At 51.1% G+C, this 27,158-nt stretch overlaps 1 protein-coding gene across 3 annotated transcripts in view; it reads right to left on the bottom strand.

The window, feature by feature from the left end:
* IDH1 (isocitrate dehydrogenase (NADP(+)) 1) overlaps window positions 1–24,395 on the bottom strand; it is a 48,413-nt gene extending 24,018 nt beyond the window's left edge. For 2 of the 3 annotated variants that reach the window (XM_073558220.1, XM_073558219.1), the window contains exons 1-2: window positions 24,249–24,395; window positions 12,917–13,039 (exon numbers count right to left, since the gene is read on the bottom strand). In XM_073558220.1, coding sequence (XP_073414321.1) covers window positions 12,917–13,038 — 122 coding nt within the window. In that variant the 5' untranslated portion in view covers window position 13,039; window positions 24,249–24,395. Of the gene's footprint in view, window positions 1–12,916; window positions 13,040–23,980; window positions 24,140–24,248 lie in introns of those variants that run through there. The other variant, XM_073558221.1, reaches the window with a different exon arrangement.
* Between the last annotated feature and the right edge of the window lie 2,763 nt (window positions 24,396–27,158).

The following is a 27,158-nucleotide window of genomic DNA, read 5'->3' as shown; positions in this document are numbered from 1 at the left end:
ATGCTGTTGATAAGCCCCCGGTCCAACCTGCAAGAGAAGAAAAATAAGTTTTATTATGCTCAACTGCGGGGAGGCCCGATCCGATGGGTGTCGCAGGTCTTGGTCTGGTGCCTCCCATCTTCTTGCGATGCCGCCCTCCTGCTTGCTTCATGGCTCTCCAGCATCGCGTTCCTTTGCAGGCATACTTATCTGCCCTGTTGAGGGCAGAGCAAAGTACTGCAGTGCGCAGGTGCCAGGAAAGGTCAGAGAGGCCCAGCGCCTGCACTACTTTGCTCTGCCCTCAACAGGTCATATAAGTATGCCTGCGCAGGAGCGCGATGTCGGGGAGCCAAGAAGACAGCAGGAGGGTGGTGCCGCAAGAAGATGGGAGGCACCAGACAAAGACCTGTGACACCCATCAGACTGGACCGCCCCCGGGTGAGTATAATAAAACTTATTTTTCTTCTCTTGCAGGTCGGATCGGTGGCTTATCTACAGCATTATTGAATGCTGTGTATAAGCCCTGAAAGGCAGTGGCTGTAAATCATATCGGCCAAACATGATGACAGGTTCGCTTAAAGGGGAGAAAACCACTCGCAACGTCTCGGTGATATCATAGCTGCACTGGGAATAGCACCAGTATCACACTTCACATTAAGATGTAGCTAGCTCTGCTATAGAATGATATATAGCTAAATCGTTAACCTTCCCAGAGCAGTGTGCTAATGACAAGACTATGTATAATGCCAGAGCAAGACAAGACTATCCAAAGTGCAGTATGTAGTGCATGCAGGTTACAGTAAAATCACCCTCTGACTGTTTAGCGCGAGTGGGATCATGGTCTCACTGTGCTGTGGACCGAGGAGAGCTTGGAGTGGTGTGACTAAGTGCCTCCCCAACACTGACCCTGAATGCACGCAACTGACAGTGCCGCGATCTGAGGAGGGACCAGGAATGTGTGACCAGGTGCTGTTAGGGCTGGCGGAACGCACCAAATTATAAAATAATAGTAGGTGCTTTCGCAGCCCGGGGTCCACCGTGCAGAGGTGGTACACTGCTGCTAAGTAATGGCGGAAGAATTAAGCGGTGTGAAACCAGTCACACGTGGGTTACGTCACCCAATGTGAACAGGGCGAACTCTGTTACTGCACAGAGCCGCACCACCGCTGAAAGTAGATGCCGGAGCCTGTTTAGCTCACAGAGCCCTGCCAAAAGAGCGCACAGTGTACGGCCACAGAACTCTACCCCAAGGACACGGGGTTAGAGTCCTTCTAGGCCCACAGAATGCGCGGCGTCGCTGCCGCGAGTGCTGCTATAGACGCTGGCTATGGAGCATGTGCACTGAGGCGTGCCGAGTCCCTGGTGAGGCCTGACTCAACCTCAGACCTACCTACGCCTAAGCCTGGGCGCTAGCAGGCTAGGCTGCACAACACATGCGTACCAAGGGTAGGGGTTTCTTAATGAGTCATTCACCAGAGACATTCATACGTGCATACATCACTCACTCCACATAGACTGTATTTACAGTCTATCCTAGCGCATGGGCGAGCAGCCATGCAAACCTTTTATAGCCACGGGCGTCCGGGACCTTCCTGGCTTCTCGGATGGGTCAATCCGAACACGAGCAGGACCTGAGCACGTGACCCTCGATCTCCAATGGGAGTTCACTCCACGGGCATGCTCAGTGGCCCAACATGAGGACTTAGTCCCTGGAGAATCTCGCTGCTGAGCAGCATGCATTGTCATAGCTGTGCCAGAGGTGGCAGCAGCAAGCAAACCCACTGAGTTGGCCTGGACACAGCGCCGGGACCGACGAATCTGCTGAGCAGGCTCCACTGCGGCTGAAGAAGAATGGGAGACCGCTGGGTGCAAGGCTCTGGATTCCTGCTGTGCAGTGGCAGGAAACCGACGCCTAACATTACCCCCCCTCCTAGGGCCCCCTCCCCTCTGAGCCTCGCTACGCTCAAACACCGCAATGAGGAGCGGAGCATGGATGTTCTCCACTGGCTCCCAGGTCCGAGCCTCTGGACCATGACCCTTCCAATCCACCAAATAAAACTTTTTGCCCCGCATCACTTTGCATCCCACGATGGCATTGACCTCAAACTCATCCGAAGACAAGTCTGATGTCCCGGCAGATGACTCGGAGAACCGGGACAAGTGAACAGGCTTAAGGAGGGACACGTGGAATGCATCAGAGATAGCCAAGTGTGGTGGAAGGGCCAGTTGGTAGACCAGAGAACTGATCTGCTCGAGGACCTTGACCGGGCCAATGTAGCACGGTGTGAACTTAGCGGACTCTACCCGCAGCCTGATGTTTCGGGCGGAGAGCCACACCAAGTCTCCAGGGGCAAAAGTCGGAGCAGGGCGCCGGTGTACATCAGCGGAGATCCTCTTTCTCTCCTTTGAAGCCCGGATAGCATCCTGGGTGCGATCCCAAATGTCGCGTGTCTCCACCGCCCAGTCTGCCACCCTGGAGTCGGTGGATGACACTGGCATGGGCACAGGGACGCGCGGATGCTGACCGTAATTTAGGAGGAATGGGGTCTGACCGGTGGAATCAGCCACAGCATTGTTCAAAGCGAACTCTGCCCACGGCAGCAAGGATGCCCAGTCGTCCTGCCTGGCCGAGACAATGTCGAAGATATGTAATTAGGGTCTGGTTGGCTCTCTCTATCAACCCGTTCGTCTCGGGATGATAGGCCGAGGAGAGATTCAGCTCAATGCTGATCAGGGAACAAAGCTCTTTCCAAAACCGGGATGCAAACTGAGGACCCCGGTCACTGACAATCTTGTCCGGCATGCCATGCAGGCGGAAAACGTGCTTAATGAACAACGCTGCCAGGCCACGCGCAGAAGGTAACCGGGAGAGAGGTACCAAGTGCAACATCTTAGAGAAATGGTCGGTGACAGCCCAAATGACCGTGCTGCCACTGGACTTGGGAAGCCCCACCACAAAGTCCATACCGGCCATCGCCCAGAGCCTGTCCGCTACCGGCAGAGGAAAAAGAAGCCCAGCGGGCCGCTGCCGAGAGGACCTATTCTGGGGGCAAGAGACGCACGCCTGAATATAGTCCGACGTCACGGGTCATATGCGGCCATCAGTACGTCCTCGCCAAAAGCTCAGAGCTCTGTTTTGTCCCGAGATGTCCACCCACCCTGGACGAATGAGCACAAGAGAGGATCTCCGGTCGCAGACGGGCAGGGACAAATGTCTTGCCCGGAGGTACTGACTCAAGGGCAACCGGAGCCACAGTCCTCAGGCTCTCGGATGGGACGATCAGCCAAGGCCGCTTCTCCTCTTCCTCCGATGACACCACGGAGCGGGAGAAAGCATCGGCCCGGACGTTCTTCTCCCCGGAGAGAAAATGGAGGGTGAAGTGGAACCGGGAAAAGAACAAAGACCATCTGGCCTGGCGACAGTTTAGCCACTGGGCTGTTTGCAAATATACCAAGTTTTTGTGAACACCTGGAAAGGGTGGTGAGCCCCCTCCAGGAGGTGTCTCCACTCCGAGAAGGCCAACTTCATCACTAGAAACTCCCTGTCCCCGATGGCATAATTCCTCTCCGCCGGTGTGAAGGTCTTGGAGAAAAAGAAGCATGGGTGCTTCCGACCTTGCGAGTCCTTCTGAAACAGGACCGCTCCAGCACCAACGGAAGAGGCATCCACTTCCAGAATGAAGGGCTTATCTACATCGGGGCGATGTAGAATGGGAGCGCTAGCGAAATGGGACTTAATGGAGGAGAAGGCCTTGGAGACCGGTTCCGACCACAACTTGGGATTTGCACCCTTCTTGGTGAGGGCTACCAAGGGTGCTACCAAAGTCGAGAAGTGGGGGATGAATTGGCGATTATAGTTTATGAACCCCATAAAGCGCTGCAACGCTTTGAGAGAATGAGGTTCCTGCCAATCCATCACCGCCTGTTGCTTGGCAGGATCCATGGCCAACCCCCGGGCGGAGATGATATAGCCCAGGAAAGGCAAGGACTCCTGCTCAAACACACACTTCTCCAACTTCACATAGAGGGAGTTTGCCCGCAGGCGATCGAAAACTTTGCAAATATATCTCCGGTGGGAGTCAATATCTGGAGAGTAGATGAGAATATCATCCAGATAGACTACAACCGACGTGGTAAGCATATCCTGGAAGATATCGTTCACAAAGTCTTGGAAGATGGCCGGGGCATTACAGAGGCCGAAGGGCATCACCAGGTATTCATAGTGCCCATCCCTGGTGTTAAATGCCGTCTTCCATTTGTCCCCATCACAGATGCGAATCAGGATGTAAGTCCCCCCACAGATCAAGTTTGGAAAACACCCTCGCTCCCCGTAGCCTATCAAACAGCTCTGATATCAGGGGCAGAGGATACTTATTCTTAACGGTGATGGCGTTAAGACCCCTGTAATCAATGCAAGGACGTAGTTCCCCACTCTTCTTCTGGACGAAGAAGAATCCCGCCCACGCTGGTTTCGCTAACTTCCTAATGAATCCTCTTGCCAGATTCTCCCTGATGTATTGAGACATGGCCTCTGTCTCCGGGAGAGATAGGGGATAGACTCGACCCCGGGGAGGCTCAGAACCAGGCAAGAGGTCAATTGGACAGTCATAGGGGCGATGCGGTGGAAGGGTCTCCGCCGCCTTTTTTGGAAAACACGTCCGCATACTGTCGATAGTGTTTGGGGAGCGAGGAGAGATCAGCGGGAACCTCGGTGGAGGCAACCTGAACGCACTCCCTCAGACATCTACCCTCACATGATTTACTCCACCCAATAATCCTCCCTGAGGACCACTCTATATGGGGAGTGGTACCGCAGCCAGGGGACCCCTAGAAGTACCTGGTCAATACCCTCGGGCATGACGAGGAGGGATATCGTCTCCTGATGAGATGGAGCCCCTGAGTGTAACAAGGGGACGGTCTGGTGTGTTATCTGTGAGGGTAGAGTGGCGCCGTTCACCACTCTGACGGTGACTGGTGTAGACATCATAACCAGGGGTATAGCGTGCCATTGAGCGAAGGCTGATGACATAAAAATTGCCCTCTGCCCCGGAATCCACGCAAACCTCCACCGCCAGAGTGGAAGAATCAAACTCAAGTGTCCTCTTAAAGGACAGCTTGGAGGAAAACGTCGCTGATTCTAGTGCGCCGCCTCCTACGGCCACTAGGCGCGAGCGCTCTCCCAGCTGCTGTGGGCACCGGTTGGCAAGGTGAGCGGACTGCCGGCAAACATGACAGCTCACAGGAGCTTGAGCGGACCGGGGCCTGGATCCGCACGGGAAGCCCCCTGACGCTCGGACGCCCGACCGGAAGATTCCAGAGGTTTAGTAAAACTAGGTGCTAACCTAAACCTCTGCCTACACTGGTCCCGCACAAACCTTCGCTCAGCGAAGCGAAGATCTATAAGGGTGGAGACAGTGATGAGCTCCTCCAGTGTAGCGGGAATCTCCCTGGTGGCCAGAGCGTCCTTCACATGGCCAGCCAAACCTCTCCAGAATGCCGGAATGAGGACCTTATCTGGCCACTAACTCTGAGGCCAGCGTCCGGAACTGGATGGCAAAGTGGCTGACCATGGACGAGCCCTGTGACAATGCCAGCAGCCGGAGCGCGGTGTCATGGGTGACTCGTAGTCCCAGGAAGACCTGCTTCAGAGTGTCCAAGAACCGCAAGACACTCTGCACCACATGATCACCACACTCCCACAGTGTTGTGGACCACTCCAAAGCCCTGCCCGACAAGAGGGAAATAATAAATCCCACTTTAGTGAGCTCAGAGGGGAATCGTGCGGCCAGCAGCTCCAGCTGTATAGAGCACTGGCTTACGAAACCCCTACAAGAAGCACTATCACCCGAGAACTTCTCGGACAGCGGGAGGCGGGACAAAGTCGGGCAGGGATGGCTGTGGTCACACGGGAGACAGCCTCTGTGGCTGCCTGAACAGCGATCGCAGTAACATCCGCAGCTGAGGCTGAACGCCCGAGAGCCGCCAACCTGCCCTGCAGCTGCTGGATGTACTGCAGCAGTCGCTGGATGTACTGCAGCAGTCGCTGTTCATCCGCCATTACTAGCCAGACCCTGGTGCTAGGATAATGTTAGGGCTGGCTGAACGCACCAAATTATAAAATAATAGTAGGTGCGCAACGTGCGTTCGCAGCCCGGGGTCCACCGTGCAGAGGTGGTACACTGCTGCTAAGTAATGGCGGAAGAATTAAGCGGTGTGAAACCAGTCACACGTGGGTTACGTCACCCAATGTGAACAGGGCGAACTCTGTTACTGCACAGAGCTGCACCACCGCTGAAAGTAGATGCCGGAGCCTGTTTAGCTCACAGAGCCCGGCCAAAAGAGCGCACAGAGTACGGCCACAGAACTCTACCCCAAGGACACGGGGTTAGAGTCCTTCTAGGACCACTGAACACGCGGCATCGCTGCCGCGAGCGCCGCTATAGACTCTGGCTATGGAGCACGTGCCGAGTCCCTGGGGAGGCCTGATGCCTGACTCAACCTCAGACCTACCTACACCTAAGCCTAGGCGCTAGCAGGCTAGGCTGCACAACACATGCGTACCAAGGGTAGGGGTTTCTTAATGAGTCATTCATACGTGCATACATTACTGACTCCACATAGACTGTATTTACAGACTATCCTAGAGCATGGGCGAGCAGCCATGCAAACCTTTTATAGCCACGGGCGTCCGGGACCTTCCTGGCTTCTCGGATGGGCCAATCCGAACACGAGCAGGACCTGAGCACGTGACCTTCGATCTCCAATGGGAGATCACTCCACGGGCATGCTCAGTGGCCCGACATGAGGACTTAGTCCCTGGAGAATCTCGCTGCTGAGCAGGATGCATTGTCATAGCTGTGCCAGAGGTGGCAGCAGCAAGCAAACCAACGGAGTTGGCCTGGGCACAGCACCGGGACCGACGAATCTGCTGAGCAGGCTGCACTGCGGCTGAAGAATGGGAGACCGCTGGGTGCAAGGCTCTGGATTCCTGCTGTGCAGTGGCAGGAACCCGACACCTAACAGGTGCTACACCAGGATTGACCTTGGTCACACAGCAGATGATCCACAACAAGATATGATGCTGCTGGCAGACACCTGCTATACAGGCAAGCAGGTGTAGGACCCAGTTCAGACTGCATGGGTAGAAACAGATTCAGGAAGAACTGGGTCACTGGCAGAAACCACTGGAATACGGGAATCGGTGGGACCCAGCTCAGATAGGACGGATAGGAACGGCTTTAGGAAGAACTGTGTCTCTAGCAAAGGAGTACTTGACTGCAGATGCAGACAGGGAGGGAACAGCAGATGCAGATTCACACACTGCAGATTTGAGAGATAAGTTCTGGTTCAGGATTCAGACCTGAGTATTCTGCCCCGAGGATGGCAGAAACAAGAACGACCAGATACAGATTCAGGGTTCAGGACTGGGTATTCAGACCCCATGGTGACAGGGACAAGAAAGGACCTGGCAACTCAGCAGTCACACAAACACATCGAAAGAGAATGTTGATGTTAAATGCCTTTAATACCAAGTGCCTCAGGCAGTGGTGTAACAATATATATGTTTAAAAACCCTCTTTAAGGATAGCGAGTGAATCGCCCCTACTAGGGGGGGGTAGAGCTGTGTAAGAAATTAGTAATGTACTTACGGTACATATATGGCAGATAATAGGAGCATGTGGTCCTTCCCCAACGTGAGTTTCACCCTTGCTTTGTCAAATTGCTTCAACAAGGGGAGGCTGCTACTGCAATTTCAGGAACACCATAGTGCACAGCGCAGTGCTGGGTGGTAGGTGTCCTCCTCACCCCACACAAACAGCTCATCCAGCCTTGGGGAAGGTGACAATGTCCAGCCTGTACCCGAGGATCCCACTCCACACTGGGCGTTCGATGGAGGCTGGAAGGATTGGGCGTACAATCCTCCTGCAGCTTGTTGTGCCATCTCCTTCCTTGAACTTCAGCCACACAGCGCAGCGCTCCGGACTAGGGTGAAATGCACGTTGGTACAGGACTACATGCTTCTATTATCTGCCATATCATAATATGGAAGTACTTTGCTAACATAATTTCTTATACAGCGTAGAAGAAACAAAGGGGCACCAGCTTTTTCACATTTTCTGGTGATAGATCTGATCAAAATACCCAATCCCCTTGTTTTTACCTGCACGCCGCTAGGATTATTTTCACATGATTGCAATAAAGGACTTTTAGCCTAAGGATTGGGTGAGTGCTGCTTTTCTGTTGATGCTTTGTGAACAAAATTTCCTAGACAGCTTTCTCCCCCCCACTAGGGGCGCTATACACGGCTAATCTTATAATGGTGTTCTCACGTGCCATCGTTAAAGAAGGTTTTATATATATACTCTCACCTGCGTGCTCTACATACTGCACTTTTGATAGCCTTGTCTTGCTCTGGCAGAACACAAAGCCATCTTGGTACTTTGCCCTGGTAACACTAACTATTTAGCTATATATGAATCTATATGTATTTATTCATGTGGTGTTTTCCTTGTTTTATTATTCATTCCTGTTTTAATTTTGTATTTATTACTTTTATTAAAGTAATACAGTATTTTATCAGACTTCTATGCATCCCCTGGTTCTAGTGTTGCTACTGAAAACACTGGGTATGGCGGAAGGTAAAGTGGACAGGGTGAGGAATCAATAAAAACAATGGAAAATAAAATAAAAAAAAAAAAAATATATAAAAAGATGTTATATACTTACAAAATATCAACATCAAATGAGATAAGACAAATGTAATAATAATAAATGATCTTTATTAAAAAATAGCACAACAGTTAGTGCAAATTTGATAAAACATAATAAAAAGGCACACTTAATATATACATGGTATCATATAATAAATAATGCACTATGTATTAAAGTCTTTCCAATGACCATGATGCCTTGACTCATTATTAAACAGGTAAATACATTGCCATAAAAAAAGAAAAGTAAGAAAAAAAAAAATGAAAAAAGTGCAATGTGCAAAAATTGTATTAATGTATATATAGATATATTTAATCACTGTGAGCAAATGGACACTGAAATGCAACAATAGTTGAAAAACAACGGTGAATAACCATAAGTGATTCAGTGAAACGCTGCCAAAAATAGAAGGGCAATTTACCTGATGAGACAGCTAATAAAGAGTGCCAAGAAAACGCACCCCGACGCGCGTTTCGGAGTTGCTCTCCTTCGTCAGAAACGCGTCGGGCGCGTTTTCTTGGCACTCTATTAGCTGGCTCATCAGGTAAATTGCCCTTCTATATTTGGCAGTGTTTCACTGAATCACTTATGGTTATTCACTGTTATTTTTCAACTATTGTTGCATTTCAGTGTTCATTTGCTCACAGTGATTAAATATATCTATATATACATTAATACAATTTTTGCACATTGCACTTTTTTCATTTTTTTCTTACTTTTTTTATGGCAATGTATTTACCTGTTTAATAATGAGTGAAGGCATCATGGTCATCGGAAAGACTTTAATACATAGTGCATTATTTATTATATGATACCATGTATATATTAAGTGTGCCTTTTTATTATGTTTTATCAAATATGCACTAACTGTTGTGCTATTTTGTAATAAAGATCATTTACTATTATTACATTTGTCTTATCATCTCATTTGATGTTGATATTTTGTAAGTATATAAAAAATCTTTTTATATACATTTTTTATTTTATTTTCCATTGTTTTTATTGATTCCTCACCCTGTCCACTTTACCTTCCGCCATACCCAGTGTTTTCAGTAGCATTCTCACGGGATGGTGTGCCATCCACTTGTTCCAGAAAGGGTTTTTTACGTATTATTGTGTGTGTATATATATATATATATATATATATATATATTTTTATTATTAATATTCTGGTGATATTGAATTGTCCCTTTCTGGTTAATTTCTTGGTTCTAGTGTTGGTAGTCTATACATGGGGTGCATCTCCAGTTATAGAAATTTCACATCTATATGGTCTTTTCTGTTAGTTCTGGTCAGAGTTGTGTGCTGCCATAAGAGCCTCCTACCTGGGACTTGTATCTGCACCAGTGACCCCTTATACGCCTACGGATATACTGGATGCGAAGGTGTAACCTGCAGATATATTATGCTGCTGAAACTAGTTTCTGAATAACTAATAGGACTGAAGGAGCTGGCCCAACCCTGTGAACTTTTCCCTAGATCCAAGATCGTTAAAGATGAGGCAGCTAGCTTGTGGTAGAAAAGCTGGTTCCTTCATCTGTTCAAAGTCTCTGCAAGATAACCCGGCCAGCCTCAATTACAAAGAGACTAGAGGAAAGGTTCTCCTAGTAAGCAATGTGCTAACCTGGTGGCCCCAGCTATGCCTACGCGGCTGTTTGTACAGGTCAGAAGACCGCAGGTCAAGCTGGGAATTGTAGCTGTAATGCAGACTGTATTATAAGGACGTGCGAGTGCACCCTCAGAGGTGAGCAAGCGAGTGCACCCAAGCAAACTCTGATTTTAAAGTTACAAGAAAGAGCAGCCCATCATTGGATGGCGTGTTAAAGGCTCAATCCAGGTTTCCTTTCACTAAACTAACGTACAATTAGAAGCTAGTGGCTGCTTTAGCATTAATTGAATCCTGCGTGACTACCAAGAATTCTGTTGCTTTCTACAATCCAATAATTGGTCCATGATAATTAATAATATCAGCCAGTAGTGCACTACATTGTAATAGTAAGTTATTTACAATCAGTCTCAGAATAAGGGTAGACGCAGCTCTCATGGGAGATGAGAATGAATACGCCGAAACCGTGCTTGGTATGGCCCATCAGTAGATTGGCTGTTAGAACTGCCGATCATACTAAAGTTAAGGGTGGGCAGCATCATCATCATACCCATGATACCCAAATGGAAGAACGCAATGCTCCAAGGAGATTACAAACAGAGCTCTGAAAAGTTCTATGTTACTGCTGTTATGCGATTGCCCAAAAACCCATGGAGATGTCGATATTAAAGGAAAACAAGTTTGGAGGAGAACTGGTAATATATTTGTTACAGCCGACAGATGTATTCATGAAAATAAGGGTGCTTGGTGGTAATGACCTCCACATTTATATTACTAGGTGGATCGCCACTAGCTCATTGAACCTGATACGTTTCATTTACATCGTAGCACATTAAATAAGACAGGAGATCAGAGAATCCAAGTTTAGCATCAAATTGAGAATCCACCATGGTTGGCTTCAAAATTTAGAACAATAAGTGCAACCACGGTATCATTCTGACACCATACCACACACAGCCAGACTGCAGCAACCGGCGGGGGCAATATATTATAGTTTGCTGGGATGTACGTGCACAGACACCTCGTACCCAAAGCCAGGAGATCAAACAGAAGAAAGGAAGAAGTTCCCCTGCACCCACACAAAATCAGGAAGGCAGTTTCCGTGTAGGTAGGCCATGACAGACCTTTCTCAAGTACCCAAAAGCCTCTGTGCAGTCCAATATGTAGTGTACAATGAGGTACCCCGAAAATGAGAATTACTTATTCAAAAAATTTTTGAACAGTGGAAAAACCGTTGGGACAAGTACCTAATCATCACGTGGACAGGATTTTGAAGGGGATTCATGTTCTCAAAAGGTTATCTTGAAAAATTTTTTTAAAAATAAATTCTTTTTTTTTTTTTTTGGGGGGGTGCGGGTACTCCTTGTATTGTCATTATTAATGGACACAGGTTGCATTTTCTGACCCAGTTTACAAGTGGAACATCCACAACCTATTACAGCCATTCACGCACTACATAAAAAATATCATACTCCCAAACATCAACATGTGACGTGGGTTATAAATCTGCAGCATAGCAATTCTGTCTGTGGATTTTCACAGCTGATTTCATCACTGAATTAAGTTCCAACAATTTCCACAGTCAATACACATAGGCTTTACAAGGGATCCACCACAAAATCTGCATCAGAGGGGTTTTTTTTGTTACTTTTGGGAGTACCTGCAATTATTACAAGTAGGGTCCAGTCACAACACCTCTGTTATTCATAGTCGGGGTATGAATAAAGGGGAATTTTCTAGTTTGGAAGTTATCCCCTAACCATTGACTAGAGGATAACTTTCTGATCTCTAGGACCCCCACTGATCCAGCGCCCCATATGAATGGACCAGTGGTCAATCATGTACACTGGCGCTCTATTAATTCTTGGGCAGCACGGTGGCTCAGCGGTTAAGACTGCAGCTTTGCAGCACTGGGGTCTGGGTTTTAAATAGCACCAAGGGCAACATCTACAAGGAGTTTTTATGGTTTCCTCATGTTTGGTGGGTTTCCTCCGGGTTCTCTGGTTTCCTCCCACACTCGAAAGACATACTGATAGGGAATCTAGATTGTGAACCCCAATGGGGAAAGTGCCGTTTAGTGGCGCTATATGAGTAAAACATTTAAAAAAATAAATAAAGGAGTGCCTAAGACCGGCCAAATGCAAAGAGCGGATATCCCTCCAGGGATCCCATTAAGAATGAATGGAGGGGCAGTGCACGTGATTGAACAGGGCTCCTTTCGTACAGGGCTCAGAGCCTCTTTACTCAGGATCAGTGGGGGTCCCAACAGTTGGGAAGTAATTCCCTACCCCTTGGATAGGGAAAAACTTCCAAACTTGAAAATACTCATTTAGGTAAGATTCAGAGGTTACATTACAGGATGTTCAAGGGCTTTAAAATTGTGCCAGAAAGCTGTCTTTTAGCTTAGGTTTGGCCAGTACACATTAACAACCAAAACTGTTTTGACCGGTTTTGCAATACAACAGCACATAAAAGGAAAGACGTAGTCTGTGTACACAATCAGCTGGATCATTATCCACAAGTCTGCTGAGCACAGCGGGAAGGTTAGCCATAGCCAAACTATTATCCAGTTCAGCTGAACAGCTACATCCTTACATAGACAAATGATGAGCGAAATACCTGTGCAAATCTAGCTCCACGTAAGGAAATATAAGCTTCTCCTTAATCAGATCCCAAATGACACGAGTCATCTCATCTCCCTGCATCTCCACCACGGAGCCACCTGGGATTTTCTTGGACATACTGCATAGGAAAAACAAACAAATGAGAATAAATGGAGGAGGCTGTGCATGACGATAAACGACACATACTCTGACATGTAGTCTCAGCACATATATCAACATGGGCCAAGAAATATAGAGATCCCTCATTCGTCTCATCACAGCCGCAGGGAATAGGGCTTTAATTCCTTTTAAGTCTATGGGTAATAGAAGAACAAATCTCCTTCTGAGGCCACGTTCACACGTTCAGTATTTGGTCAGTATTTTACATGAGTATTTGTAAGCCAAAACCAAGAGTGGAACAAATACGGATTTAAAATACTGACCAAATACTGAATGTGTCATGGCCTGAAAGTAATACAGAAAACGAGAAAATAAGGGAAAAAGAGAAAGCCCAGTGGTATTGTACATATTTGGACATACACACAAACATGCAGAAAAACATGGCAAACATATCTAAAAAAGAAAAAAAAAAAATTATATATATAGCCAGGAGAGCAGCCAGTGTCCACAGTAACTGTCGACTTCATTCATCTGGAATGCATGCAGAAAACTCCAATGTCGTGCTTGCCAGAGAGCACTGTAATATTGTGAACGTAAGGTGTGGTTTTCCTGAGGAAGACATCAGCGAAACAAGCTCAGGTTTGGGTCCATGTTGGCTTTATTCTGTGGAGTCTCTCTTCTCTTGATACTCTGTACACATACTGTCACTATGGTTCCCTTATTCCTATGGATGGAATGTTCCTGCCAACTCTGGAGGTACGGGCCTGAGCAGTGAGACGCCACGTCTTCACAGACACATCCTTCTAGCACAGAAGAGCACATCCGTCTTCATATAGTCATGAAGAATCCTGATCACTCTGTGGTTTATCCTCAGTGAGCTCATGTAATGTAGAGTTAGCATTTTATTAGTTTCATAAATTATCTAGGGGGCATATTTATAGGTTTATGGCATCTGGCTGACCAAGAAATATCCCAGGATCTCGAGGTGTGTTGTCAAGTTGAAAAGGTATCGCCTATCCAGAGTATAGGGAAAAAAAACCTTTGAAATAGCAGGGGTTCTGACTACCATGGTGCCCACCAGTCTCAATTACCAGGGCCATGATGAAGAGGTAGTGCGCATGAAAGACCTCTGCTTCATTCAGCTGGTTCTGGAGCCCTTATTCTCATAATCAGTGGAGGCCACGGTGGTCGGACCTCCAGCAATCGGAAACATTATCCCCTATCCTTTGAATAGGACATAATTTGGGAACACTCCTTTAACTATAGAGAAGACTGAGAAGAGACTTAATAGCTGTCTACAAATATCTAAAGGGCTGTCACATTGTAGAAGGATCATCTTTAATCTCATTTGCACAAGGAAAGACTAGAAGCAATGGGATGAAACTGAATGGGAGGAGACACAGATTAGATATTAGAAAAAACTTTTTGACAGTTAGAGTGATCAATGAGTGGAACAGGCTGCCACGAGAAGTGGCGAGTTCTCCTTCAATGGAAGTCTTCAAACAGAGGCTGGACAGACATCTGACTGGGATGATTTAGCGAATCCTGCTTTGAGCAGGGGGTTGGACCAGATGGCCCAGGAGGTCCCTTCCAACTCTACGATTCTATGATTCTAAAGTGTAATCCAAATTCAGCAGGTGCCGATTTACCTCACATTTTCTGTATTGTTCTGTAAAAGATTATTTTGTCATACGCACGGTATTGATTTATTAGGTGGTCTCCATACCCAGTGGAACACAACTGGCCAAACAGATAAGAGTGGGAACAGTACGTAATGAAATGTGGAGACGGGCACTTTGATAGCCCCTTGACGGAAGAACTATTGGATATCTGACTATTCTGTTCAACTGGCTGCCAGAATGAATTGTCCCTGGAGCAATATCCATGTATATAGTTGCCAGTTTCAGGGTAATAATAATGGTGGTCAAACTCCAAAAACTCTGCCTAAATAATGCAGTCATATACATCCCTCTCCCATACCTGCATCATTTCGCTGATCACCATTCAGAATCATTGATAAGCCGGGTGACAACCTACATGGCAGCTGGAATGGCACATCATTTGACATTTCTCAACTTTCTGAAATTCTTTTCTCCATCTTCTCCACATCCGAGAGAATCAGATCACACTACATTCACACTTTTACCAAACTCTGATCAGTGTCATTAATATAATGAGCCCAATGCTCTTGGATGACAAAGATACGCCTGTCTGCACCTGCCCTTAGTGTAATCATTTCATAGGATCGAGATTATTGTTCTTCATACACCCACACCTAAGGTCACTTGTGTTTTACACATGTGCCTCTTATCTGGTGACAGCCTTGTACTTTAGTCTATCTACCCAAGAATGACAGAACAAAGATCACATTCTCCTAGGCCTTGGGGTATTACGTCTCTAAGGTGGCTCTGCTCGGTAACCGGCCTGAAAAAGTACTAAATACACAGTAGCAAGAACAAGCCTGAAGCGTGACGACGGCCCGCTGTATATACTTATGGCGTCTTCTGCTTGGCAGCTGCTCATTAGCGTATCGAAGTAAAAAGACCAATGATGTCGCAGGTTCACAGATACGTCTAGAAGACATCGTGTGCACAGAGTCCTAAGGCCACGGTCACACACGTGCATTAGAAATCAGACTGATATCATCCAGAAATGTGGGACAATACAGTTGTGGCCAAAAGTATTGACACCCCTGCAATTCTGTCAGATAATACTCAGTTTCTTCCTGAAAATGATTGCAAACACAAATTCTTTGGTATTATCATCTTCATTTAATTTGTCTTAAATGAAAAAACACAAAAGAGAATGAAGCAAAAAGCAAAACATTGATCATTTCACACAAAACTCCAAAAATGGGCCAGACAAAAAGTATTGGCACCCTCAGCCTAATACTTGGTTGCACAACCTTTAGCCAAAATAACTGCGACCAACCGCTTCCGGTAACCATCAATGAGCTTCTTACAATGCTCTGCTGGAATTTTAGACCATTCTTCTTTGGCAAACTGCTCCAGGTCCCTGATATTAGAAGGATGCCTTCTCCAAACTGCCATTTTTAGATCTCTCCACAGGTGTTCTATGGGATTCAGGTCTGGACTCATTGCTGGCCACCTTAGAAGTCTCCAGTGCTTTCTCTCAAACCATTTTCTAGTGCTTTTTGAAGTGTGTTTTGGGTCATTGTCCTGCTGGAAGACCCATGACCTCTGAGGGAGACCCAGCTTTCTCACACTGGGCCCTACATTATGCTGCAAAATTTGTTGGTAGTCTTCAGACTTCATAATGCCATGCACACAGTCAAGCAGTCCAGTGCCAGATCCAGCAAAGCAACCCCAAAACATCAGGGAACCTCCACCATGTTTGACTGTAGGGACCGTGTTCTTTTCTTTAAATGCCTCTTTTTTTCTCCTGTAAACTCTATGTTGATGCCTTTGCCCAAAAAGCTCTACTTTTGTCTCATCTGAGCAGAGAACATTCTTCCAAAACATTTTAGGCTTTTTCAGGTAAGTTTTGGCAAACTTTCTTAATAAATATAATTCTGGATTAATTATTCAACAGCTCATATAAAAAAAAAAAAAATCAATCCTTAAAAGATACTTTATTGACCAATCATTAAAAAGTTTTCAAAACTTCAAAAAACAGGCAAACAAAAATAGGCTTATTGCTGATTTTCAAAATCCAGCCACAAACACTAGAGAGTCGTTCCAATGTCAGGTAGAGGGTCACAAACCTATTTGTCCCTATAGGGCCCTATATCTCTCTCCTACCTGACAGCGGATGTTGGCACCCTCTTGATATGCAAATGGCGCCCCCGCTCCTCGGCGGCTCTCCCTAATCACCCTGTTGACTCCTATCTAAACAACATCAGCTTGGAGTACAAAAGATGGCCGGGGACAAAAATATAATAGATAACCCCATGCCACAAACCACCAAGACAAAAATGTAAGGAATAGTAACTGGAAAAAACTCTAATTTTTGGCAGATTTGTAAACATTTGCTTTGGGAGGAAAAGGGGTCTAAATAACCTTATTTAGGTGTCTCCCTGCCTGACAGTGGAGCTTTTACACCCTACGTTACTCTGGTGCCCCCGCTCCACGTGGGCTGACCCTTACTGACCCCTACACTTCTCACCCAGAAAGAGGAAAGAGGGTGTCAGAACATATGGCCAAGGGAGACAGGGGTAATAACTTAGAATTATCCCTGAAAAAATCCCCCCCAAAGACAAAAAATGTTTTAATAATAATAAAAAAATGTATCTGCAAACCGATGTATACAGTGTACGGGATAATAGTGCATTAGCAAAGGCTGTTGCAAGTAAAGGGGGTAAGATATCAATCAGAACAGATACACAATCATTGAAATGTTTTTAAGCAGCATTAATGTACATTTCTCACATCACAGAACTCTGCTATTACCTCTAATCCCCAACAACACATTTTTCATATTGCATCGTGCCCAAAACAATGAGCCATTGATCACTCAGGCTCAAAATTGCACTGTCCCAAAAAAAAACAAAAAACAGCAAATTAACAAATATGTAAGAACTTAGCTCATGGCCACTGAAAAATCACCTCAATATATATAGTACGCGGGGTAATAGTACTTTGACAAAGGCAGTTTTAAATAAAGGGGGTAAGGTATCAATCAAAACAGATATACAACCATCTGAATATTCTTAAACAGCATTAATAAACATTTCTCAAATCACCAACCTCTGCTATTACCTCTAATCCCCCATAACAGCATACTTTCATATTGCTTCATGCCCAAAAACAATAAGCCATTGATCACCCGGCTCAAATTGCACTATCCCCAAGTATTAAATCAGCAAACTCCAGCCGGGCTTTTTTGTGTCTCGGGGTAAGAAGTGGGGTCTTCCTGGGTCAACACCTGTTAGGTGCCACAGGTAAGTTACAGGTGCTGTTAATTACACAAATTAGAGAAGCATCACATGATTTTTCGAACAGTGCCAATACTTTTGTCCACCCTCTTTTTTATGTTTGGTATGGAATTATATCCAATTTGGCTTTAGGACAATTCTTTTTGTGTTTTTTCATTTAAGACAAATTAAATGAAGATAATAATACCAAAGAATTTATGTTTGCAATCATTTTCTGGAAGAAACTGAGTATTATCTGACAGAATTGCAGGGGTGTCAATACTTTTGGCCACAACTGTATCTTCTCACTTGTCATCCTTGTACAATCCATTTTTTAGTCAGCAGCTTTTAATCATTTACAGGACCAGTCACAGATTCCCGTTACAGAATTTTAATGCGTCCTGAAAAATCGGCTGCTATACGATACAACATCGGACGGCGCCGGTCTCATTTATACAGTGGTGTGAGCCAGGCCGGTCACACAGCCGGCATCTGTGGCCAATAGCCGCAGCCGAGCCCTGGTCGCAGCTGTTAACCACTGAGATGCTGCAGCACTTAAGTGAAGCAGTTGCTCAGGTGCACCAGCTCCCACTGGCCCCTCGTGATCTAATTAAGGGGTACTGATGAGTTACCATGGCAGCTGGGGTGCTTGCAGAAGACCCCCCCCCATGGCTGCCGTCTTGATCCTTCTGTGAAGCCCAGACACAGGCCAAGTGTCATAGGAAACCTTGAATTTTCCTGTGACACAGCAGTATATAGCACAAGCAATCAAAGAAATGCAGGTTCAAGTCCCCTCACAGTACTAAAAAATAAAGAGATATGTACAAATCCAATTTACTCCCCTTTTTCCTGTAAAAAATAAAAAAATAAAGAGAAATTATATGCACAGATGCTGTACAGCAAGCTGTAAATCAAAGTGTTGGGGCGCGTTTACAAGTGACTGCTTCATAGTGGCCTCAGTGACTGACAGCCGGTGGGAAGAATAAAGGTTCATCTTCTCTCAGTAGCCGCATTATCAGTAATGCTACACTGCAGAGTAACCCTATATCTGCAGGGTAATAGGAGGCTGGGAACACGACAGGTTCCCTTTAAATTTAATATTCAAAGCAAATTTCTCCCTCTCTCCAGGCTACTGACCTACCACCACCAAGCCACTCACCAGGCCCCCTCTCCCTGGGCCACTAACCCCTACCACCCCAGACCCAGCCCCTCTGCATGAGCCACTGACCTCCACCACCAACAACCAGTCCCCTCTCCCTGGGCCAATGACCTGTCACCAGCACTGTCCCGAGCCACTGACCCGGCCCCCTCTCCGTGGGCCACTAACCCCCACCACCACCGACCTGGCCCCTCTGCATGAGCCACTGACCTCCACCACCACCAACCAGTCCCCTCTCCCTGAGCCACTGACCTGCCACCACCACCGGCCTGGCCCCCACCCCCCTCCCTGAGCCACTGACCTGCCACCACCACCGGCCTGGCCCCCACCCCCCTCCCTGAGCCACTGACCTGCCACCACCACTGGACTGGCCCCCTCCCTGAGCCACTGACCTGCCACCACCACTGGACTGGCCCCCTCCCTGAGCCACTGACCTGCCACCACCACTGGACTGGCCCCCACCCCCCCCTCCCTGAGCCACTGACCTGCCACCACCACTGGACTGGCCCCCACCCCCCCCTCCCTGAGCCACTGACCTGCCACCACCACTGGACTGGCCCCCACCCCCCCCCTCCCTGAGCCACTGACCTGCCACCACCACTGGACTGGCCCCCACCCCCCCCCTCCCTGAGCCACTGACCTGCCACCACCACTGGACTGGCCCCCACCCCCCCCCTCCCTGAGCCACTGACCTGCCACCACCACTGGACTGGCCCCCACCCCCCCCCCTCCCTGAGCCACTGACCTGCCACCACCACTGGACTGGCCCCCACCCCCCCCCTCCCTGAGCCACCACCACTGGACTGGCCCCCCCCCCCCTCCCCCTCCCCCTCCCTGAGCCACTGACCTGCCACCACCACTGGACTGGCCCCCACCCCCCCCCTCCCTGAGCCACTGACCTGCCACCACCACTGGACTGGCCCCCTCCCTCCCTCCCTGAGCCACTGACCTGCCACCACCACTGGACTGGCCCCCTCCCCCTCCCTGAGCCACTGACCTGCCACCACCACTGGACTGGCCCCCACCCCCCCCTCCCTGAGCCACTGACCTGCCACCACCACTGGACTGGCCCCCTCCCTCCCCTCCCTGAGCCACTGACCTGCCACCACCACTGGACTGGCCCCCTCCCTGAGCCACTGACCTGCCACCACCACTGGACTGGCCCCCACCCCCTCCCTGAGCCACTGACCTGCCACCACCACTGGACTGGCCCCCACCCCCTCCCTGAGCCACTGACCTGCCACCACCACTGGACTGGCCCCCACCCCCTCCCTGAGCCACTGACCTGCCACCACCACTGGACTGGCCCCCTCCCTGAGCCACTGACCTGCCACCACCACTGGACTGGCCCCCACCCCCCTCCCTGAGCCACTGACCTGCCACCACCACTGGACTGGCCCCCTCCCTCCCTCCCTGAGCCACTGACCTGCCACCACCACTGGACTGGCCCCCACCCCCTCCCTGAGCCACTGACCTGCCACCACCACTGGACTGGCCCCCACCCCCCCCCCTCCCCCTCCCCCTCCCTGAGCCACTGACCTGCCACCACCACTGGACTGGCCCCCTCCCTGAGCCACTGACCTGCCACCACCACTGGACTGGCCCCCACCCCCCTCCCTGAGCCACTGACCTGCCACCACCACTGGACTGGCCCCCTCCCTCCCTCCCTGAGCCACTGACCTGCCACCACCACTGGACTGGCCCCCACCCCCTCCCTGAGCCACTGACCTGCCACCACCACTGGACTGGCCCCCACCCCCCCCCCCTCCCCCTCCCTGAGCCACTGACCTGCCACCACCACTGGACTGGCCCCCACCCCCCCCCTCCCTGAGCCACTGACCTGCCACCACCACTGGACTGGCCCCCACCCCCCTCCCTGAGCCACTGACCTGCCACCACCACTGGACTGGCCCCCACCCCCCCCTCCCTGAGCCACTGACCTGCCACCACCACTGGACTGGCCCCCTCCCTCCCTCCCTGAGCCACTGACCTGCCACCACCACTGGACTGGCCCCCTCCCTGAGCCACTGACCTGCCACCACCACTGGACTGGCCCCCACCCCCTCCCTGAGCCACTGACCTGCCACCACCACTGGACTGGCCCCCACCCCCTCCCTGAGCCACTGACCTGCCACCACCCCCCCCTCCCTGAGCCACTGACCTGCCACCACCACTGGACTGGCCCCCACCCCCCTCCCTGAGCCACTGACCTGCCACCACCACTGGACTGGCCCCCACCCCCCCCCTCCCCCTCCCTGAGCCACTGACCTGCCACCACCCCCCCTCCCTGAGCCACTGACCTGCCACCACCACTGGACTGGCCCCCACCCCCCTCCCTGAGCCACTGACCTGCCACCACCACTGGACTGGCCCCCTCCCTCCCTCCCTGAGCCACTGACCTGCCACCACCACTGGACTGGCCCCCACCCCCTCCCTGAGCCACTGACCTGCCACCACCACTGGACTGGCCCCCACCCCCTCCCTGAGCCACTGACCTGCCACCACCACTGGACTGGCCCCCTCCCTGAGCCACTGACCTGCCACCACCACTGGACTGGCCCCCTCCCTCCCTCCCTGAGCCACTGACCTGCCACCACCACTGGACTGGCCCCCACCCCCCTCCCTGAGCCACTGACCTGCCACCACCACTGGACTGGCCCCCACCCCCCCCTCCCCCTCCCTGAGCCACTGACCTGCCACCACCCCCCCTCCCTGAGCCACTGACCTGCCACCACCACTGGACTGGCCCCCACCCCCCTCCCTGAGCCACTGACCTGCCACCACCACTGGACTGGCCCCCTCCCTCCCTCCCTGAGCCACTGACCTGCCACCACCACTGGACTGGCCCCCACCCCCTCCCTGAGCCACTGACCTGCCACCACCACTGGACTGGCCCCCACCCCCCCACCCCTCCCCCTCCCCCTCCCTGAGCCACTGACCTGCCACCACCACTGGACTGGCCCCCTCCCTGAGCCACTGACCTGCCACCACCACTGGACTGGCCCCCACCCCCCTCCCTGAGCCACTGACCTGCCACCACCACTGGACTGGCCCCCTCCCTCCCTCCCTGAGCCACTGACCTGCCACCACCACTGGACTGGCCCCCACCCCCTCCCTGAGCCACTGACCTGCCACCACCACTGGACTGGCCCCCACCCCCCCCCTCCCCCTCCCTGAGCCACTGACCTGCCACCACCACTGGACTGGCCCCCACCCCCCCCCTCCCTGAGCCACTGACCTGCCACCACCACTGGACTGGCCCCCACCCCCCTCCCTGAGCCACTGACCTGCCACCACCACTGGACTGGCCCCCACCCCCCCCCTCCCTGAGCCACTGACCTGCCACCACCACTGGACTGGCCCCCTCCCTCCCTCCCTGAGCCACTGACCTGCCACCACCACTGGACTGGCCCCCTCCCTGAGCCACTGACCTGCCACCACCACTGGACTGGCCCCCACCCCCTCCCTGAGCCACTGACCTGCCACCACCACTGGACTGGCCCCCCCCCCCCCTCCCTGAGCCACTGACCTGCCACCACCCCCCCCCTCCCTGAGCCACTGACCTGCCACCACCACTGGACTGGCCCCCACCCCCCTCCCTGAGCCACTGACCTGCCACCACCACTGGACTGGCCCCCACCCCCCCCCTCCCTGAGCCACTGACCTGCCACCACCACTGGACTGGCCCCCACCCCCCTCCCTGAGCCACTGACCTGCCACCACCACTGGACTGGCCCCCACCCCCCCCCTCCCTGAGCCACTGACCTGCCACCACCACTGGACTGGCCCCCTCCCTCCCTCCCTGAGCCACTGACCTGCCACCACCACTGGACTGGCCCCCTCCCTGAGCCACTGACCTGCCACCACCACTGGACTGGCCCCCACCCCCTCCCTGAGCCACTGACCTGCCACCACCACTGGACTGGCCCCCCCCCCCCCTCCCTGAGCCACTGACCTGCCACCACCCCCCCCTCCCTGAGCCACTGACCTGCCACCACCACTGGACTGGCCCCCACCCCCCTCCCTGAGCCACTGACCTGCCACCACCACTGGACTGGCCCCCACCCCCCCCCTCCCTGAGCCACTGACCTGCCACCACCCCCCTCCCTGAGCCACTGACCTGCCACCACCACTGGACTGGCCCCCACCCCCCTCCCTGAGCCACTGACCTGCCACCACCACTGGCCCCCACCCCCCTCCCTGAGCCACTGACCTGCCACCACCACCGGCCTGCCCCCCCCTCTCCCTGAGCCACTGACCTACCACCACCGGCCTGCCCCCCCCCCTCCCTGAGCCACTGACTTGCCACCACCGGCCTGCCCCCCCCCCTCCCTGAGCCACTGACTTGCCACCACCACCGGCCTGGCCCCCCCCTCTCCCTGAGCCACTGACCTGCCGCCACCACCACCGGCCTGGCCCCCCTCCCTCAGCCACTGACTTGCCGCCACCACCGGCCTGGCCCCCCCCTCTCCCTGAGCCACTGACCTGCCGCCACCACCGGCCTGGCCCCCCCTCTCCCTGAGCCACTGACCTGCCACCATCACACCTCTTTACCACTGACCCAGCCCCTTTCCTTTGGCCACTGACTTGCCACAACCACAGACCCTCTCCATTGGCCACTGACCCACCACTACCACCAGACCCGACCCCCTCTCCATAGGCCACTGACCTGCTACCAATGACCCGGCCCCCTCTCCATAGGCCACTGACCTGCTACCAACGACCTGGCCCCTTCTCCCTGGGCCACTGACCTGCCACTACTACCAACTCTCCCCGTCCCTTGGCCACTGACCTGCCACCACCACCGACCCTATCCCCGGGCCACTGACCTGCCACCACCACATCTGTGCCACTGACTGACCCAACCCCTTTCCCTAGGCCACTGACTTGCCACCACCAACCTGGCCCCCTCTCCCTGGGCCACTGACCTGCCACCACCACTGAGGCCACTCCCAGGACAGCAGGCTCCCGATGCAGGGAGGGCGGCACAGAACGATCATGCCTGGCGATCCTGCCACTTCTGTCATCGGGCTGTTCTATCACAGGAGCTGTGCAGATGACAGATCACCCTGCCGTGCTCCCAGCACCCTTATCACAGAGCACTTCCGGGAATCTGCATTGAGCCCCTGCCCTGATGATGGCGCTGTACACACAGGTACGCACTGACGGGCATCGTCCACACACATCGCTAATTACCTGGCGGTTGATCACTGCAGAGCTGTACAGGCATTAACCGCAAAACAAGACAACCGCTTCCCTGAGTTCGCCCTTGACCACGCCCTCCCAGCAGCTGATCCATCTCCAACCAATAGAAGAGATGCCAGTGAAGACAGGTGGCCAATCAGAGCTCCCTACGAAACACGGCCCAAATGAAAGGGGCGGACAGCTGCGAGGAGAAGGCGTGACCGGGGCGTGTGCGGCCTGTCCATCAGGGAGTTGTTGAGGAGAGGGCGCTCCGACGAGGGCGTGTCCACCGCGAGGGCGTGTCCGCAGGCTAATAAGTAGGGGAAAGTTGATAGCACGATTTCTTCTTAAAGGCGACGCGCGAGTTTCGCTACCGGAGGAGTCCGCAGCTCTTGAGTGACGGTGACCGCGGGTTTCTGCACTGCAAGCATTCCTAGAGCGTTTCTAAAACTAAGCCCATGTTCCCACTTGCGGAAATCCTGCTTTTTTTTCTGCAGATGTCCACTCTACAATATGTAGTGGGAATCTGTTCTGATTTGTGCATTCTAGGGACCGCGCAGACGAGCGTATTTTCCATCTGAGTGGATCAGACAAAACATCAGCTCACACTTGCACCAATGTATGGGGCTGTTCACACGTCCAAACAACCGAGCCGATCCAAAGAATCCCAGCATGCCCGAGTGGATCGGATTATCTTATTGCACTCGACGGTGCAGGTCAATGAGGCTGTGGAAACAGTGGCTTATCACCAGTGGTGGCAGACTAGTGGACACCACCTGGATGCTGATACAGTTAAAAGCAATGATCAAGGAAGGCGTTCCCGCTGACGCGCCCTCCTCCATCATTCTCCCTAAGGGTATGTGCACACTTTGCGGTTTCTGCTGCGTTTCCGCAGCGTTTTTGGCTCTGCAGAAACGCAGCAGATTCTGCTGCGTTGTACAGTACCTTTATTTCCTATGGAAATAAAAAAAAGCTGTGCATGTCAATTGTTTGGTGCAGAAACGCTGCAGTTTTATACCTCATCCATTATGAGGTGTAAACCGCAGGGCAAAACCGCAGCACTTTGTCCTGCGGATTTCCTGCGGTTTTGTCTACAAAATCCGCAGAGACAAAAAACTATGTGTGCACGTACCCTTAGGGTACGTGCACATGTTGAGGATTACCCAAAGGATCCGCTGATGATTTCCTAGTGATTTACAGTACAATGTAAATCTATGGAAACTAAAAACCGCTGTGCACATGTCAATTCATTGTGCTGACTCCACAGCATTTTTACACCTATTCCATTATAGGAATCCACAGGTGTAAAAACGCAGGCGAAATCCACAGGAAATCCGCAGGAAAAACATGCAGATTTTGACCTGCGGATTCTGCCAAAAAAAGCAGATCCTGCGCGTAAAATTCCGCACACGAATCCGCAACGTGTGCACATACCCTTAGCATCTGGCGTCTCAGCGCAATGACAGCACTGCATGGCGCCCACTGCGCTGAGATGTGGGGCGCTTCATAATGCTCACTGTAGAGACACCGTAGCAGCGGGGCGAGGAGGTGAATTTTTATCAGTGCTTACATTGTGGTGTTTAGAATACCACATGAAGGACTGTGGGGATACTTTATACTATATGGAGGACTATGGGATACATTATACTATATGGAGGACTGTGGGGATACCTTATACTATGGGATACATTATACTATATGGAGGACTGTGGGGATACCTTATACTATATGGAGGACTGTGGGGATACATTATACTATATGGAGGACTATGGGAATACATTATACTATATGGAGGCCTATGGGGATACATTATACTATATGAAGGACTATGGGATACATTGTACTATATGGAAGACTGTGGGCATACAAATTTATACCATATGGACGACTATGGGGATACATTAAACCATATGGATGACACTGGGGATACTTGATACTATATGGAGGACTAAGGGGATACATAATACTATATGGAGGACTATGGGAATACATTATACTATATAGAGGACTATGGGGTTACATTATACTATATGGAGGACTATGGGAATACATTATACTGTATGAAGGATTATGGGAATACATTATACAATATGGAGGACTATGGGGATACATTAAACCATATGGAGGACTAAGGGGATATATTACACTATATGGCAGACAATGGGAATACATTATACTATATGGAGGACTATGGGGATATAAATTCATACCATATGGAGGACTAAGGGGTGTCATGTCTGTCATGTACGCCATGTCAGGTTGCCTCATGACCCTGGGAGCGGTGTGCATGCGCATCTCATGTCTGCTATCCTGCATGTTCCCTAGAGCAGTGTGCACACTAACCTCATGACTGTTGAGCTGCGGGATGCCTGCGTTTCTGCTCTGCCTTCTGTGATCATCTCGTCATGTCTGGAACTCTGATCATGTAACCTGCCTAGGTTTCAGCACTGGTTCTGCAATCATCCCTGCATGTCTGGAATCCTGATCATGCGACTGCTCCCTGTGATCCTGGAGGACTGAACTGGAAGTTCTCCCCTGGTCTTGACCCGGAAGTGGAGGTGCTATGCCCTATATCAGACCGCCCCTTCCTAAGCTCAGGGCCTGAGTATTGTGTTGCTTCCCTGCATGGCTGCTTGGTCTGCTGGGTCGCTCCCTCTATTCTGTGCCCTTGCACTTTGCTCTGTTGTGCGTCTCTGCACACGCTCTGTGCTCGTACTCCATCTCTTGTCCTGTGCCTTGTCTTATGTTTGTCTGTTGTGCCATGTAGTCCTTCTGTTACTCTCTGCCTTGCCTGTTTCTGCCATTTCTTGCCTTCGCTATGCTCTGCCTTGTGTTTTCTCCTCTGTTCTCTGTCTCTGCCTGTTACTCCTGCTCTCTGTTCTATGGTGCTGTCTAGCACGTTCCCTGGCTAGTTCCAAGGCT

Source organism: Dendrobates tinctorius, unplaced genomic scaffold (genome assembly GCF_039654945.1).
Source record: "Dendrobates tinctorius isolate UK_male_01 unplaced genomic scaffold, ASM3965494v1 ptg000254l, whole genome shotgun sequence".
NCBI lineage: Eukaryota > Metazoa > Chordata > Amphibia > Anura > Dendrobatidae > Dendrobates > Dendrobates tinctorius.
The sequence above is the reverse complement of the archived record's forward strand: the minus strand, read 5'-3'. Positions and strand labels throughout refer to the sequence as shown.